The 14,538-nt window shown below is 58.4% G+C and overlaps 1 protein-coding gene across 3 annotated transcripts; it reads left to right on the top strand.

The window, feature by feature from the left end:
- Positions 1-264: 264 nt before the first annotated feature.
- On the top strand, positions 265-12,567 carry CSRNP1 (cysteine and serine rich nuclear protein 1). 3 transcript variants are annotated; one of them, XM_037148286.2, is made up of 5 exons: positions 265-283; positions 7,253-7,495; positions 9,311-9,570; positions 10,069-10,383; positions 10,480-12,567. In XM_037148286.2, the coding sequence occupies exons 2-5, from the start codon at positions 7,285-7,287 to the stop codon at positions 11,461-11,463; spliced, it is 1,770 nt and encodes a 589-aa protein (XP_037004181.2). In that variant the 5' UTR covers positions 265-283; positions 7,253-7,284; the 3' UTR covers positions 11,464-12,567. The 3 variants fall into 3 exon arrangements, with proteins under 3 accessions (XP_037004181.2, XP_037004179.2, XP_037004180.2); XM_037148284.2 differs by lacking the exon at positions 265-283 and adding an exon at positions 679-862; XM_037148285.2 differs by lacking the exon at positions 265-283 and adding an exon at positions 5,561-6,410.
- Positions 12,568-14,538: the final 1,971 nt, after the last annotated feature.

Below are 14,538 nucleotides of genomic sequence, written 5' to 3'. Positions count from 1 at the left end.
TGTTCTTCCCGGGACCTACACACCTGTGGCTGAAGAGGGGCCTTCACCGTCATCTCCACCGCAGAGCCCTCCAGGCAGCACAGGGCACCCCCCCACATACACCTGGAGGAAGGCAGAAAGGAATACTCTGGGCAGGGCTAGTCACACACAACTTTCATCTAGGACAGTCACAGAAGAACCCAGAATGCAGCGGGAGCTGGCCCGGGAGGGGGAGGGTCAGCTTCCACGAAGGCTCCCTGGAGGAGGCATTGGAAGCTGAGGCCTTACAGGCGATGGGGTTCTGGTAAGCACCGAGAGGGCAGAAAGGCCTTCCAGGAGAGAGGACGGCTGCAGGGAAGGTGGGAGGGCAGAAACGCTGCAGGGAAGGTGGGAGGGCAGAAACGCTCAAGGGGCGCGCGGTGGGTAGGGTGGCCTCTGCGGGCGGGAAGAGGGGCGGCGGGAGGGCTCCTGGGGCCAGCACTCGCGGCCGAGGTGCGCACACACTTTCCCCTGCGCAGTCACGCTGGGAGAGTTGGCCGGCAGTCAGGGGAGGCCTCGGCGGGAGCAGGGCGGCCGGCGGCCGCAGCGCCCGGCTGGGGCGGGGGAGGGGGCGGTGCCTCCGGGGCGGGGCGGCGGGAGGCCTGGCCGGCGGCCGGGCGTGCGTCAGCGCGGCCAGCCCCGGAGTTTTCCACTGACGACGAGGGAGGAGCGGCGGGCGGGGCCGCGCAGACTGTCTCCCGCCGCCGCCGCTGCCGGATCCGCAGAGCCAGGGGAGGCAGGGCCGACGGCTGCCGGCCGAGCGCACTCAGGGTCGCGGTGCGGAGGGCGCCCCGGGCCGGGACGCGGGTCGCGTCCGGATACTTGGAGAGCGCCTGGCTGGCAGGTAAGCGCGGGGCCTGGGGGGGCGCTCGGCCAGACGGGATGGGACTTTGGGGAGGGGGCGTCCCGCGCAGGTGGCGCTGCTCCTTCGGCCCCTGCCATTTGCCCCCCCTGACACCTCGAGTGGAAGCGGGGACAAGGACAGCCCGGTCTGGCTCCAGACTGCGTGACACCGCCGGGGTCCGTGGCGGGGAGGTAGGGACGGAGAGGTGCAGGCTTTCCGCTCCCCTCTCCGGCCCCGCCGCCGGGCACCCCGAGAAGTCACGGCGCCCCGGGCCTTGCGCTGGGGGCGGCCGAGCCGAGGCAGCTGGAGGCGGCGGGGCGACGAGGTGCGTGTGTCCGCGGGTGAGTTTCCTTTTGACCCAGTTGCCTGAGAACTTTTCAGAAGTTCCTCTCGTGGCCGGAGCAGGTGACATTTGTCGTTTTCTTCCTCGGGCTCCCCCCGGGGGCGGATGCTGGGGCTGCCGGCGCGTGCCCGGCGCCCCTGGGAGGCGGGGATCAGGGAGGGAGTGGAGGGATGAGCGAGGAGGAGGAGGCCCCGTGAGTCACGGACCCCGGGAGGGAGCGAGGGAGGAGGGATTGTGTCGTACGCTCACCTGTTTGTCATTCGCCGTCACACGCAGAGGCCACCGCCGTGAGTCACGGGCGCAGCCAGCCCGGCCACCCTGGGGCACGCGTAGGCCGTCTCCCACGCACTGCCTCTCCCTTCCCCAGCACGTACTTCCTCCGGTCCTCAGTTTCTCCTCCCCGGGGGCTTTTCCACCAGCTCGAACTGCAGCCGTCACACACTTAGTCACTCCTGCTCCCCGGCACAGTCACACACGTAGCCCACACTGCTGACACAGAGGGTCCTTCCCCAGCTCCACGGCCCACCCGACGCCTCCAGACACATGTCCCCCAGTCCCAGAGGAGCGGAACTCATCCCCTCATGCCCAAACCCTTGACCTCCCTGCCCTCTGCGGTCTCCGTATCCCGAGGTCACCAAGGCCATTCCCCTTTCTCCCGCGCCCTTGTCCTGCCATCTCTTACCTAGCTCGGGCTGCGCCGTGGAACCGGTCACACCCCCTCCGGTCTCGGCGGTGAGCCATCTTTTTAAAATGCAAATCTGGTTTTGTCACTCCTTTCCGAGACCCCGGGGTGGCTTCCTGTGCCCTCAGGCTAAAGCCTGCCCAGGAGGCTGGATCTGTTGCCCACCCCCCAGCCCCTCCCCACTTGCCCCTTGGGCTCTCCCTTTCTCAAGTGCCCCACTCCTGCTGGGCCCCCTCCCTGGACCGCTTTCTACATCCCTTCCTCTGAGAGACCTGTCCTCACCCCCAGCTGCACCCCTACAGCGCCCCCCACTTCGACCCTCTATCACAACGCACCACGAGGCTTATAAACTGATTGCACACCTGCCCACTAAACTCGGAGCTGCAAGGGGGCAGCACTGGCCTATGTCCTGCCCCCTGAGGGGGCAAATGGCGGGGGCTGGAGGAAGCAGAGTGCTGCCTGAACTGCGCTCAGCATGTCTCAGGAGCCCAATAAGTATTTGCTGAATGAATGAATGAGAGTGGAGAAGGCCTGGCGGGCGGAGGAAGCAGCCGCTGTCAGGTGCAGCTTCTCTGCTGCAGAAGCAATTGCCTCACGTAGCCAAGCGAACATCTGGCACCTACCCAGTGCCAGGCCCTGGAGGCCAAGGCTGAGGAACTGCCTCCTCCCCCATCACTTTCAGAGGCAGAGGTGGGGGAGGGGTGTGCCAAGGCTTCCTGTCTGCCCTCCCTGGGCTGCCCAGGCTGTTTGTCCATCCCATTCCGTTGGGGGCTCCCGAGGTGCTCAGAGATGCCCTCCCCTTCTCCCAGGAAGTAGTTCTTGAGGGCCTGGGGTCAAGCGACCTCAGGTTTTAGAGGAAGCTGACCTGCCCTGGGTTGGGGGGTCTGGTTCCTGAGGTTAAAAGACACATTCTTCAGATTCTTGGAGTTGGATGGAGACTGCTGAAGGTGCCCCCTCCCCAGTACTAGCTTGGGTGGGGGCTGGGGCACTGGGACAGCTGAGGTGTACAGAGGAGTTGGTGTGACTTTTCAGAGGCCCCCAGACTGTCTCCTGCCATTCCTCCAGCCCGCACCCCGCCCCAAGCAGCCTTTGTTTGTTTGGTTCCCAGGGTGAGGTGGCCTTCCCTGGATTCGCTAGGAAGGCCTGAGTGTGTAGATAGTTGTGGTGAGTGGGGTGGGGAGGTGTGCCCCCCTTGCCCTGGCTGTCAGCTCCTGTGTGTGGTGACAGGAAGGCGGCATGATTCTCAGGGCCCAGGCAGAGCCGGAAGGAGCCTGGTTCTCTTTGATTCAGCGCCTGTCTCCGGGGCTCCTGGGGGTGTGGTATTTCAGTCTGCGCCAGCTCCTGGGAATTGCTTTTCCTTCCTCCAGGACCCTGGGAGGGGGCTGTGCTCACCCTGGGAACAGTGCCACGGTGGGGATCTTGATTCCTGGGTAGCTGCTGGGGGCCCCTCCCCCACCCTCTGACTCACTGTCTGACACTTTTCTTGGACTCTTCCACTATCTTTCATTCCTTTTTCTGACTTGGCCTCTCCTCGTCTCTGGCTGAGTCTTTTTGTCTTTATCTCCTGCCTGTGCGCCTCTGAGCCTCTGGATTCCCAGGTGGGACAGGGGCTCCTCCTCCTTCCCTCACCCCAAAGGAGTATCAAGGAGGAGATCACTTCCCATTTCATTCCAGGCCTGCAGATCCTGCTGGGGTTCATCACAAAACTTGTACTGGGCCGCCTTAGCTTCCTTGTACCCTGGTTTCTCTGTCTGCAGCCTTGGAACTTGTAACTCCTCGTCTTAAGCTCCCAGACAGTACATATTCCTGAGGCAGAACCAAGGTGTCAGGCTTGAGCCTGCTTCCTTGACATCTCTGTTTGTTTACTCAGGGGGAACTGGGAGCCTCTTGAGATGCCCGCCTTGGCACCTGCACCTGCCTGCAGCCTGAGGTTTCTTCTCCCTCAGAGCCACCCCCTTCTGGGTACCATTCTTGTTCAACCCTCTGCTGCAGGCTGGGGGAGGAGGGGCGTGTGCCCACCATCCTTCAACTGCGACAGCAACATTAGATTGCACTGACCACTTGCTGCGCCCACCCCCAGAGGCCTCATGTGCTTTAATGTTGTTCATACCCGATACAAAGTGCCCACCTGCGTACCTTTGGTGGTCCTCAGGTGCCTTCTGTGTGCCAGCCTCTGTTCTAGGCATAGGCACAATGACAGCGAGGCTGGAAGGCCCCCAGCCTGCTGCAGTGAGGCCATTGCAGGGTGGGGAGGGGAGCTCAGGGCTGTGATGTGGGAATCTCGGGGGCCCAGAGAGGCATGTAATCAGCGAGGAGGAGTGGGGGTTTCAGGGAGGCCCACTCGGAGATGATTTCTAAAGGAGAGGGAGGCTGGGCTCCAGCTTGTGCAAAGGCCAGGAGGTGAGCAGCTGTGGCCATTAGGGGCACCACAAGGTCAGCTGGAGTATCACGTGAGAGGGGGTTGGGGCGACTGGGAGAGCAGGAGCCCGGAGGAGAGGCAGCAGCTAGGCCTGCTTCTTCGTCTCTGGGAATTCTAGACGATCCTGAGGGCGTGCTTTCCTAGGAGGAGGTCCGGAGTGATTCGAAACGTGCATTGGCAGGTAGATACAGGATTTCAGAAGGTCACGCTGGCTGCAGGGTAAAGAATGGTGATGGGGAGAGGACAGGAGCCCAGGTGTTAGGGCACAGGCATGAGGGTAATACACTTTTAAAATTACAGGTGACGTGCCTCAAATGCGTGAAGTGCATGAATCTTACGTGTGCAGCTAGGCGGATGTTTATGGTTTTAGACGCCCATGGAACAAACCCCAGCCAGGGCATCTTAGACCACGTCCAGACTTCTTCCCCGCCCCGCCGAAGATTCCCTCTCGGCTGTCCCCACTACATCCCCTACCCAGTCACCCCTGTTCTGACTCATACAGTCACTTACTGGGTCTGCCTTTTCTTGAGCTTCACTCACATGTGTGTATTCCTATGTCTGGCTTGGTTCACCCAGCGTGGCCAGTGAGATTCGTCTATGTTGTATGTATCCTGCAGCTCGTCCTTTTCATGGTGTAGAATGACATGTTCGCTAATATGCATTCATTCATTCATTCATTCATTCATTCACTCACGTAAGCCTCCCAGCACTGTGAGGTTTTAAGACAAGGGGTTGGAGTGGCAAGGTTAAAGGACTTGCCCAGGGTCCCTCAGCTGCCAGGGCTGAAATGCAGGCAGTCTGGCTCCGGGGCCACGGTTCTTAACCATGTGCGGAGTGGCTGGCCTCCGTGGTGCCCACCGAGTCTGCGCCTTGGCCTTGCGCGGATTCAGCGAGCTAATGTGCGGCTGGATGTGGATGCAGGGAGAGGGAGGAAGAAGTTGAGGAGGACTGCAGGTTTCTGGCTTGAGTAACTGGGTGGGTGGCAGTGCTGTTACTAAGATAGGGAACACAGGAAGAGGAACAGATGGCACGGTGGGGGGGTGGGGAATAGAGAAGAGGGGTTCGATCTGGGGCCTGCAGAATTTTATGTTTCTAGGGAACCGCCAGGCAAGAATACCAAGTGGGCATTTCGTTTTGCGGGGAGGGGTCTCAGGCTCAGGTGAGCAATGGGAGAGAGAATCAGCACCCCACAGACACATTTTTAGCTTGGGAAGGGGTCAGTTCTCCGGGTGGGACAGTAGTGGGGACAGTGTGCCTGGGGGTGGTCTGTCCATGCGTGTGTCTGAGTCTCTGGTCTGTGTGTGTGTGTGTGTACGCCTGGCTCTGGGTCACGAAGTTCTCCCATCTCCTGGGAGAGCCTGCAGGTCAGCTGGGAGCTGGGTTGTTTTTGTTTGTGGTTTGACCTTGGGAGGGGGGTGCCAAGCATAAGAAACTACCCCCTCAGAAGCCCCCGGAAACACCTGTGTGTCCTCTTTCCCCGGGGGCCCAACGTGGAGGCTACAAGGAGGGGGCTGCCGCTCGTTTCTCTTGTTCCTTCGGGGACAGGTTGTCCCTGGAAAGAATTTTACCCAGTAAGTCGAGTGACAGCACACCCTCTGTGTCTATGATCTAGGGACTTTGTGGACCGTTTGGCAAAGGGGGAAAGGAAAGGGTATTTAGAAAGGATACCTGAGGAGGGGGGATCGCCAGCCTTCTGGCTGGTTTTTTCCTGTTCTCTCTCATTTCCTGTCATGGCCGTGGGGGAGGGGCTCCCCAGCAGTGGGGCCTCTGCCTCGTTCCCCTTCCTCCTGGTGACCTCCTGGGGGCCCAGCTCTGAGTGCCACCGGATGTGCAGAGACAAGGTAGTTGGCTGTGGTCAGCCCTTAGGACTGAGTCCTTTGGGGATTCCCAAGCAGCAGGAGGGACTGTTACTTGCCTTGGCATTTAGGGGAAGGAAGCCCAACTCCTCTCCCCTGCACTTGGACACGGCTAGACAGGCTGAGGGAGTTCGGGTGCATTCTCACAGGGGGCCGAGACCTTCAAAGGGGAGACGTGAGTGGTATGTCCTGGGTTGCTCCAAGTCACTGAGCTACAGACCGGAGAGAGCGGGACATTGTCTTGGCAGGTCGGTTATACTAGAAGAGTTTTTTTTTCTAAGGGGAAAGAATAATTTCCACTGGAAGTTAATTCAGACAAATGGCTAGATATTGGAGTGGAAGGTAGATGTAAGTGCCTCTTTAAGACCAGACGGGAGATGGGAAAGAGACAGGAAGCCGGAGGGCTCCAGGTGCCATCGTCAGGCCTGGAGGCAGGGGACTTCTCTGTGGAGCCGGGGGTTTCTGAGGGAGAGTCTGAGCAGGTCCTTCCCAGGAGAGGAGGGACTCAGGAAAGTCCTGGGGACCAGGGCCAGCGTCGGAGCCATAGCCAAAGCCAGCCTGTTTGCCAGAGTGTCCCGGTTAGCCTGGCCCTGGAGCAGGGCCCACAGCGGTTGGGTGTCTGCAGGGCCGTGCGCCTGTGGGTGTGCTGGGAGGGGAGAAGGAGGAGGAGGAGGAGGAAGCAGAGCCACTGCCTTGCAGACAGCCTCACACTCACAAAGCACACAGATGTGAGCTGTGTGAATCACCCAGCCGGTGAGTCAGCCCCCAGGATTCCGGTCGGGGAGTGATCAAGGCCGTGCAGAGGTCTGTCGGTCCATCTGTCAGTCTGTTTATGTGTAGGCAGGTGGTAGGAGGCAGCGGGGACGGTGTCTGGCAGTGTCCTGGGAGGGCTTTCTGGCACAGTGGTGGGTATCTCCAAGCAGCAGGACAAGGGTCTGGGCCTTGGTGCTTTGTCTTGTGCCGAGAAGCCTCCTGGAGAGGTCCCAGGGCTGGGGCACCTCGAAGGGTAGGTGGGAGAGGTGGTGATCGCAACCGAGCCTGCCTCTCGGCTGCAGGCCTGCCACTGAGAGCTTTCTCCTTCCCATCCTAGGCTGTCTGTGCCTGGACTCCGGAGCACCCACCATGACGGGGCTGCTGAAGAGGAAGTTTGACCAGTTGGAAGAGGATGACTCCTCTCTCTGCTCATCCTCATCTTCGTCCTCCTTGGGCCGCCGCTCCGGCTCCTGCTCCCCAAGCTCTTCAGTCTCCCCCGCCTGGGATTTGGAAGAGGATGGCCCCTGGGGTCCGACGCCCCTGCCTGACCAAAATGTCGGTGGCCCCCGGAGTTTTACCCGTGAGTGTCCACCCCCCTGGGAAGCACACCGTACCCCTTTCCTAGAGATGAAACTGGGAGGCTTGTGACAAAGCCATCCTGGCCACTGGAGGCTGTGTCCCCATGGCTTTAGCTCCCTTACTTGGCTCTCTGCCTTGTCCACTTCACGGAATGCAGTGGCCACTTAGGAATGCCCATTGTCCAGAGGCCATTGGCCCTGGCTTGAATCACCTTTGACCTTGGGACTCCCCTGCTGCAAAGTCATGACGTTCAGAACAGAGCTTCTGAGAGTGGCCCTCAGCCTTCCCGGCCCAGCTCCTCCCTTCTGTTCCAGTTTCGTCTCTCTGGCTTTCACCCTGTCCTCCTTCCAACTGCTCTGTGAGAGTCCCACGCCCGCACTTCTCCGCTGCAAGGCCTGTCAGGCCGGTCCCTGCCCTGTCAGAACGCTGCTGGGCTTTGCCCGAACAGTGAGAAAAGGTTTCTCTCAGTTATTTTTCCAGCTGGCATGATGCATGATTCCAAGCGGACAGAGCTGTCCCTGGAGCGGTGGTCTCCACCTAACTTTGTATAATTGCTCCCCCAGCTTTGAGGAGCCTTCTGAGGCATTTTTTTTCCTAATTGCTCCCACCTGATATTTCACTACCACCGATGTGGCATCTGTATATGTACTAAGTGTGTATCTGCATCATCCATAAAACAGTGTGCTTCTCAGCACGTCGACCCCAACAGTGCGAACTGATGAAACGGTGGCGGGTTTGTGCTGGAAATACAAGGATGGTTTAATATTGTAAAATCTAGTCTTCTCGTTTACAAACTGACTGTTATCACAGGGGTTTGTAATACAAGAGCTACTCTAGATGCCGAAGGAATATTTGATAAAATGTAATGTTCCTTCGAGATAAGACTCTTGGTTCAGTAGAGATAAGTGACATACATAAATGTTCAAAAATATGTTTCATCCCCAAAGCGGATTCTGGTTAATGAGGAAATACTGGAAGCATTTCCCACAAAGCCAGGAACAGGAGGAGGACGCTCTCTGTCACCACTGATCGTTAACATTGTTCAGGAAGTGTTAGCCAACTCGGCTTGCGGAGGGAATAAGAATTCTCCATACTACACGGGGATGGGCAGAATTGCCGTTGACTAACAGATGGTGGCCCACCTGGTCGATTCAAGAAGATAAACAGAAAACCTTTTACAAGGGATGCCCTCAGGTGGTTGTGTACCAAATCAGTATATTAAGTTGAGATATATGGAATTGCCAATATTCACCTACTTTATTATGATTTCTTATGGTTCGACCTAATAAAAAGCAATAATATACCAATACATGTATTAAATATATATAATCAATAACTTATTCTGGGAAGGCCTCTCTAAGCCTGTTGCAAAACACAGAATCTATAAAGGAAAAGATCAATAAATTTTGATTACATAAACCTTAGAATTTCGTAAAATGCCATGAACAAAAATGAGACTGAAATATTTTCATGGATAGGCTAGAGGGACAATTCATGTCTCTAATATCATATATAAAGAGTTCCTACAAACCAAGAAACTGTACAATACTGTACAGGAGACCTATAATGGGCAAGATGTTTAATCTTCCAAATGCTTTCATTTCAGCCGTGTTGACATAGGAGGGGTGTTCAGTTTTACCAAGTCCAGTCCCAGCCAGGCTGGCTCCTAAGTTTGAGTCCATTCCTTTTGGCGGGGGTAGGGGAGGCCAGAGGAGAAGGTGTGAGGAGAGACTGTTCAGCATCATCTTGCAGGCGGTTGTGCTGTGCCTCACAGAGAACTCAGGCTCTGCCCTCTCCCTCCCCTCCTGCCTTCCAGCCTTGTCCATCCTGAAGCGGGCTCCCCGGAAGCGCCCAGGACGAGTAGTCTTCGATGGCATCACCGTCTTCTACTTCCCTCGGTGCCAGGGCTTCACCAGCGTGCCCAGCCGTGGCGGCTGCACTCTGGGCATGGCCCCTCGCCACAGTGCCTGCCGCCGCTTCTCCTTGGCTGAGTTCACAAAGGAGCAGGCCCGGACTCGGCACGAGAAGCTCCGCCTGCGCTTGAAGGAGGAGAAGCTGGAGGTGCTTCGAAGCAAGGTAGGGAACTCCCTCCAAGGCCCACAGTGGGGCAGCCCCTGAAGTCCTAGCCTCGGGGGGGAAGGGCAGCAGGGGCAGGCTGTTTGTTCCTCATGTATCTGGGGCAAGAGGCCCATGGGGCCAGCCATGGCTCGATCAGGATGTGTTGCCTGGATTATCTGCAGGCAGAGCGAGGCATGGAAGGGCTCGGGTTTATGCAGGGGCTGGGGCATGGTGCCTGACTCAGACCGCACTCAGGGGGAGGAGGATGTGGAATTGACGGACACTGGGGGTCGGTGTATCTGGCTGGGGGAAGTCCTTGAACTGGGAAACGCCATGAACAGGAAACCTCTTTGTGAATGTGCTGAGGCAGTGCTCTCGGCTGTCCCAGTCACTGGAATGCACAGTGCCCAGCCCAGAGTAAGCACATGGGCAGAGTTTGTCAAGTGACTGGTGGCGGAGGGAGCTCAGACCACGTGTCTGTGTCTCTCACATCTGTCCCGTCTCCCCTGGATGCAGCTTGCAGATGCTGGGGCGCCTGAGACAGAGGCTGGCCTGCCACTGACAGTGGACGCCATTGATGACGCCTCTGTGGACGAGGAGCTGGCAGCAGCTGTGGCAGGTGGCCGGTTGGAGGAGATGACCTTCCTGCAGCCCTACCCGGCCCGGAAGCGGCGGGCCCTGCTGAGGGCTGCGGGCGTGCGGAAGATCGATCGAGAGGAGAAGCGGGAGCTGCAGGCTCTGCGCCAATCCCGGGAGGATTGTGGCTGTCGCTGTGATAGGGTCTGTGACCCTGAGACCTGCAGCTGCAGCCTGGCGGGCATCAAGTGCCAGGTACGGTGATTGGGCTGGGCTGGGAAGGAGAGCCTGAGCTGGGGGGCTTCTCTGGGATCCTCAGCATCCTCACGCGTGCCTCTCCCTTCTCTGCAGATGGACCACACAGCATTCCCCTGCGGCTGCTGCAAGGAGGGCTGTGAGAACCCCAAGGGCCGAGTGGAATTTAACCAGGCACGGGTCCAGACCCATTTTATCCACACGCTCACCCGCCTGCAGCTAGAGGAGGGGGCTGAGAGCCTTGGGGAGCTGGAGGCCCCAGCCCACGATGGCCCACCCAGCCCCAGTGAGCAGGCCCTGGCCCCCACTTTCCCACTGGCCAAGCCCCCTGTGAGCAGCGAGCTGGGAGACCACAGCTGCAGCAGCGACATGACTGACTCCTCCACAGCATCAGGCACTGACGAGCCTCTGGATGGCCCTGCCCACCCGGCCCTGCCCAGCCCTGGCTTCCAGCCTGGTGTGGATGACGACAGCCTGGAGCGCATCCTGAGTTTCAGTGACTCTGACCTGGGTGGTGAGGAGGAGGAGGAGGAGGAGGAAGCAGGTGTGGGGAACCTCGACAACCTCAGCTGCTTCCACCTCGCCGATATCTTCAGTACTGGAGACCCTGGTGGCCTGGCCAGCTGGACCCACAGCTATTCCAGCTCCAGTCTCACATCGGGTGTCCTGGATGAAAATGCCAACCTGGATACCAGCTGTTTCTTCAACAGCAGCCTCGAAGGGTTGGGAGAAGGAAGCCTCCCTGGCATCTCGGTGTCGCCGGGCACGGACGCCGGCCAGAGCCACTCAGTGGACCTCAGCTTGTCTTCCTGTGACTCCTTTGAGCTGCTCCAGGCCCTGCCTGACTACAGTCTGGGGCCTCACTACACCTCCCACAAGGCGTCCGACCGTCTGGACAACCTGGAGGTACCCCACTTCCCTTCACCTGCCTTCTCCCCGCCCGTGGACACCAGCGTCTGCTTCTTGGAATCCATCATGGGCTTTTCTGAGCCAGCCGCCGAGGGCCTGGTTCCCTTCCTGGACGGCCAGTTGTTCGAGGACACTGCCCCGGCACCCCTGGTGGAGCCCGTGCCTGTGTGAGGACCAGGGGGCCTGTTCCCGGCCCGAAGGCCCTGTTGCTGCTGTCGTAATGTCGGGGCTCCCTGAGGCCTGTATGTGACGGTCTCCCATTGGCTGGTTCACCCACATGGGCACTCCTAATTTTCATGCAACACTCTGGATGGATTTATTATTTATTTTTATAACTTTCTATGCTGAAGAGAGGGTGGGAGGGGGCTTCCCCCTTTAGCCGCCGAGCCCCCAGTGCCCACAGTCTCTTCCACCTCCGTGGCCCGTGCCAGGAAGAGGAGGGTATGATGTTTCTTAGCCCAAAGATGGCGGGACAGGGCTGGAAACATCCACCTCTTCTGGCCTCTGCCACCCTGAGCCCTAGCCCCTCTGGGTGGCTGAATCCTCTGGACTGTGAAGACTATAATTTATTTCCATAATTTATTTGGAGACTAGGTGGCTCAGGCTTCTCATCCCTGGCTGGTAGGCAGTGCTGGTTTCTGGGCAGGGCTCAGACCCCACGAATCCCTTGCAGCCCTGCAGCCCTGCCCTGCTTGGTCTTGCATCTAGACCAGGTGTGGATTCGAGCCCTATGTCTACTGTGGCAGCTGCCTGGCTCTGGATGGCTGAGCAGGGGAGGGACCAGCCTGACCAACCGTGACCAAAACCCTCTTCTGACCCACTCAGCCCCCCCACTTCCTGTCCTTTGCCTGTCTCTCCCCTCCCGCAGGGGCCACAGCCTCCATTCCGGGCCCATCTGGGTAGGAAGGGGAAGCGGGAGAGGGCCAGGGGTGTGCCTCGGGACCGGCCCACAGCATGGCCCCTGAAGACTGTGGGCTTTCTGGGCACTACACTCTGGCCCGGCCCACCTGCTGTGCCCTCAGGCCAGTTGGCCAGAGCAAGAGGTGGTGCCTTATGGCTTTTATGCCTGTTTGCTGATGTTGAAATTTGCATCCTAATTTCTATATTGTCTCTGAATATTCGAACTATAATTTATTCATTTTTCTCTGTGTCTGTGCCAAGAAGCCCGGGCTCTGGGCCTGCCCTCTTGCCCAGGAGGCCTTGCCAGCCCGCGTGCTTGTGGGAACACCTTGTACCTGAACATAACAGGTACCAATAAAGAGGCTCTATTTTTAATGGTGTGGTCTGCGTTTGTGGGACGACTTGGAGCCCCGGGACACCTGCAGGAGGCAGGGGCGGGGAGGGAGGGACAAGCCCGGTAGGGCAGTGTGCACAGAAGCTGTGTTGGGGGTGGGCGGTGGGGACAACGTGCAGAGCCTCCTTCATGCAGGCCAGCCAACCTGGAGAAGGAAGCCAGCTAAGGCAGGCTGGCCAGGGGTAGGGAGCAGCTTTCCCTGTGGAAGAACCCATCTCTTCCCAGTGGTCTCCAGGGGCGGAGAGTTTGAGACAAGCTGTGTGTTTGGTGGGTAAGGCCATATACACTCCCACTCACCCACACTGAGTGGGGCCTGGCCCTGAGGGGTAATCACTCCCATTCCCCCAGGGGGAGGCAGGCAGCGGGATAGGGTGGGTAGAGGCCTTGAGTGGGGCTCAGCTACTGAGGTCCCTGGGGACTTGAGCACCAAACACCGGAAGCTGTAGAACTTCATCCACCTGCACCAGCCAGACCTGTCCGACCTGTCCCTGCCAGCTTGGGCTGCAGGCCAGGGGAGCAGGCTGCACTCTGCCCCGGTGAACCCCATCTGGGGGCCTGAGGAGCAAGGCCAACCCCCCCTTGGGGATCTGGGGGGACACCTGCAGCAGCCTAGGACCCTGGCTGCAAGCCTCTGTGGACAAGTGCTGGGAAGGGGGCCCGAAAAGGACCTGACTCGGCCCTCCCTGTTCTAATTCTCTGTCTCTGTTGGTCTGTGCTAGCCCCCCTTACTTCCTCTTTGTGGTTTACTGGTCAAGAGCCTGGACCGAGGGTGCCGGGTTCAAATCCCAGCTCTTCTACTACCCAGTGAGGTTACGTATGCAAATTACTTCCCTTCACCATCCCTGGGTGTCCTCAACTCTGCAAATGACACTGCTCACCTCCCCAGCTTGTTCCGTTGAGATATACATATATATACACACACACACAAAGCACTCAGAAGAGAGCCTGCCACGTGCAAGCCTCGAGACTCCCATTCTGTTTTCATGTTTTGGCCTCTATTTCCATGTCTTATCCTGTTTTGTTTTGTTTTTTTCCTTACCAGTTCTGTCACCTTTTAGGCATGTCTCTTGCTTTAGGACATGCATGGACGTGGGCATGTGGCTGTATCGTCAGCGGCCACTAGAGGACCGTGCTCGGAGCCTGGCCGTCCCTGGAGGCAACTGGGGCAGGGACAGCCAGGTCTCAGGCTCCCTGGGGAGACTGCCCCGGGACACACAGCTGTCCTGTCTCCCCTCTCACTGGTCCCCGGGAATCCTTCCGGAGAGATTGCTTCAGCATGTGTGATCGCAAAGCTGGATCTCTCCGAAGGCTGAGAGGCTCTGACCAGAGAGCCTGGGGCCTGTGTGGACGCCTGAAAGCAGTTCCAACACCCCGGCTGGAAGCCCCCACCGGCTCTGGCCTGTGGCCACAGCCCATGGCTAGACAGCGCCTGCCCCCTCCTCACCTAGAGCCACGGGGTCACTTCTTTGTCTTTTTATTTTTTTAAAGAGAAATGAAGACAGCGTAGGTTTTACGCAGTATAAATGTGATTAGTGCTCAGTCCTCCGTAGCATCGTTCCCCGCACAGACAGACCTGTCTCTGACCTAACCCCCCGAAAGAAACTGGGTTGTAAAGTACATCCTAGTTAAATGGGCTGTTTTCCCACCAGGAGGATGGCAGTAACCCGGGGGAAGCATTCCAGAACATCGACTCGCACCAAGAGGCCATGCGCATGGATGCAGTAGGTTACAAAGGCAAGGCCCGGTAGCCATCGAGGACTGCCTACCGCCTGGGCTGATAGAGCCTTGCCCCGTTCACTGTTCCCAAACCTTAGTCAACGAACAACTTCTCTTCCTAACCTTGCCGTATCCACATTCTGCTCGTACTAAGTATTCTCCTCTGTATCAATTATATCGATGTGCTTAAAAGTCAGAACCGTGCTAAGTGACAGCACCCAAGGGTTCGTGAGTTT

The sequence above is a fragment of the Artibeus jamaicensis genome, unplaced genomic scaffold (genome assembly GCF_021234435.1).
Source record: "Artibeus jamaicensis isolate MK-2021 breed Jamaican fruit bat unplaced genomic scaffold, CSHL_Jam_final contig_519, whole genome shotgun sequence".
NCBI classification, from domain to species: Eukaryota; Metazoa; Chordata; class Mammalia; order Chiroptera; family Phyllostomidae; genus Artibeus; species Artibeus jamaicensis.
The sequence above is the reverse complement of the archived record's forward strand: the minus strand, read 5'-3'. Positions and strand labels throughout refer to the sequence as shown.

Bases quoted from the DNA above. Each gene is read 5' to 3' on its own strand.
- CSRNP1 (XM_037148286.2), top strand. From the start codon at position 7,285: ATGACGGGGCTGCTGAAGAGGAAGTTTGACCAGTTGGAAGAGGATGAC. The intron at 7,496-9,310 runs GTGAGTGTCCAC...CCTGCCTTCCAG, and splicing joins TGGCCCCCGGAGTTTTACCC to CCTTGTCCATCCTGAAGCGG. The intron at 9,571-10,068 runs GTAGGGAACTCC...CCCTGGATGCAG, and splicing joins TGGAGGTGCTTCGAAGCAAG to CTTGCAGATGCTGGGGCGCC.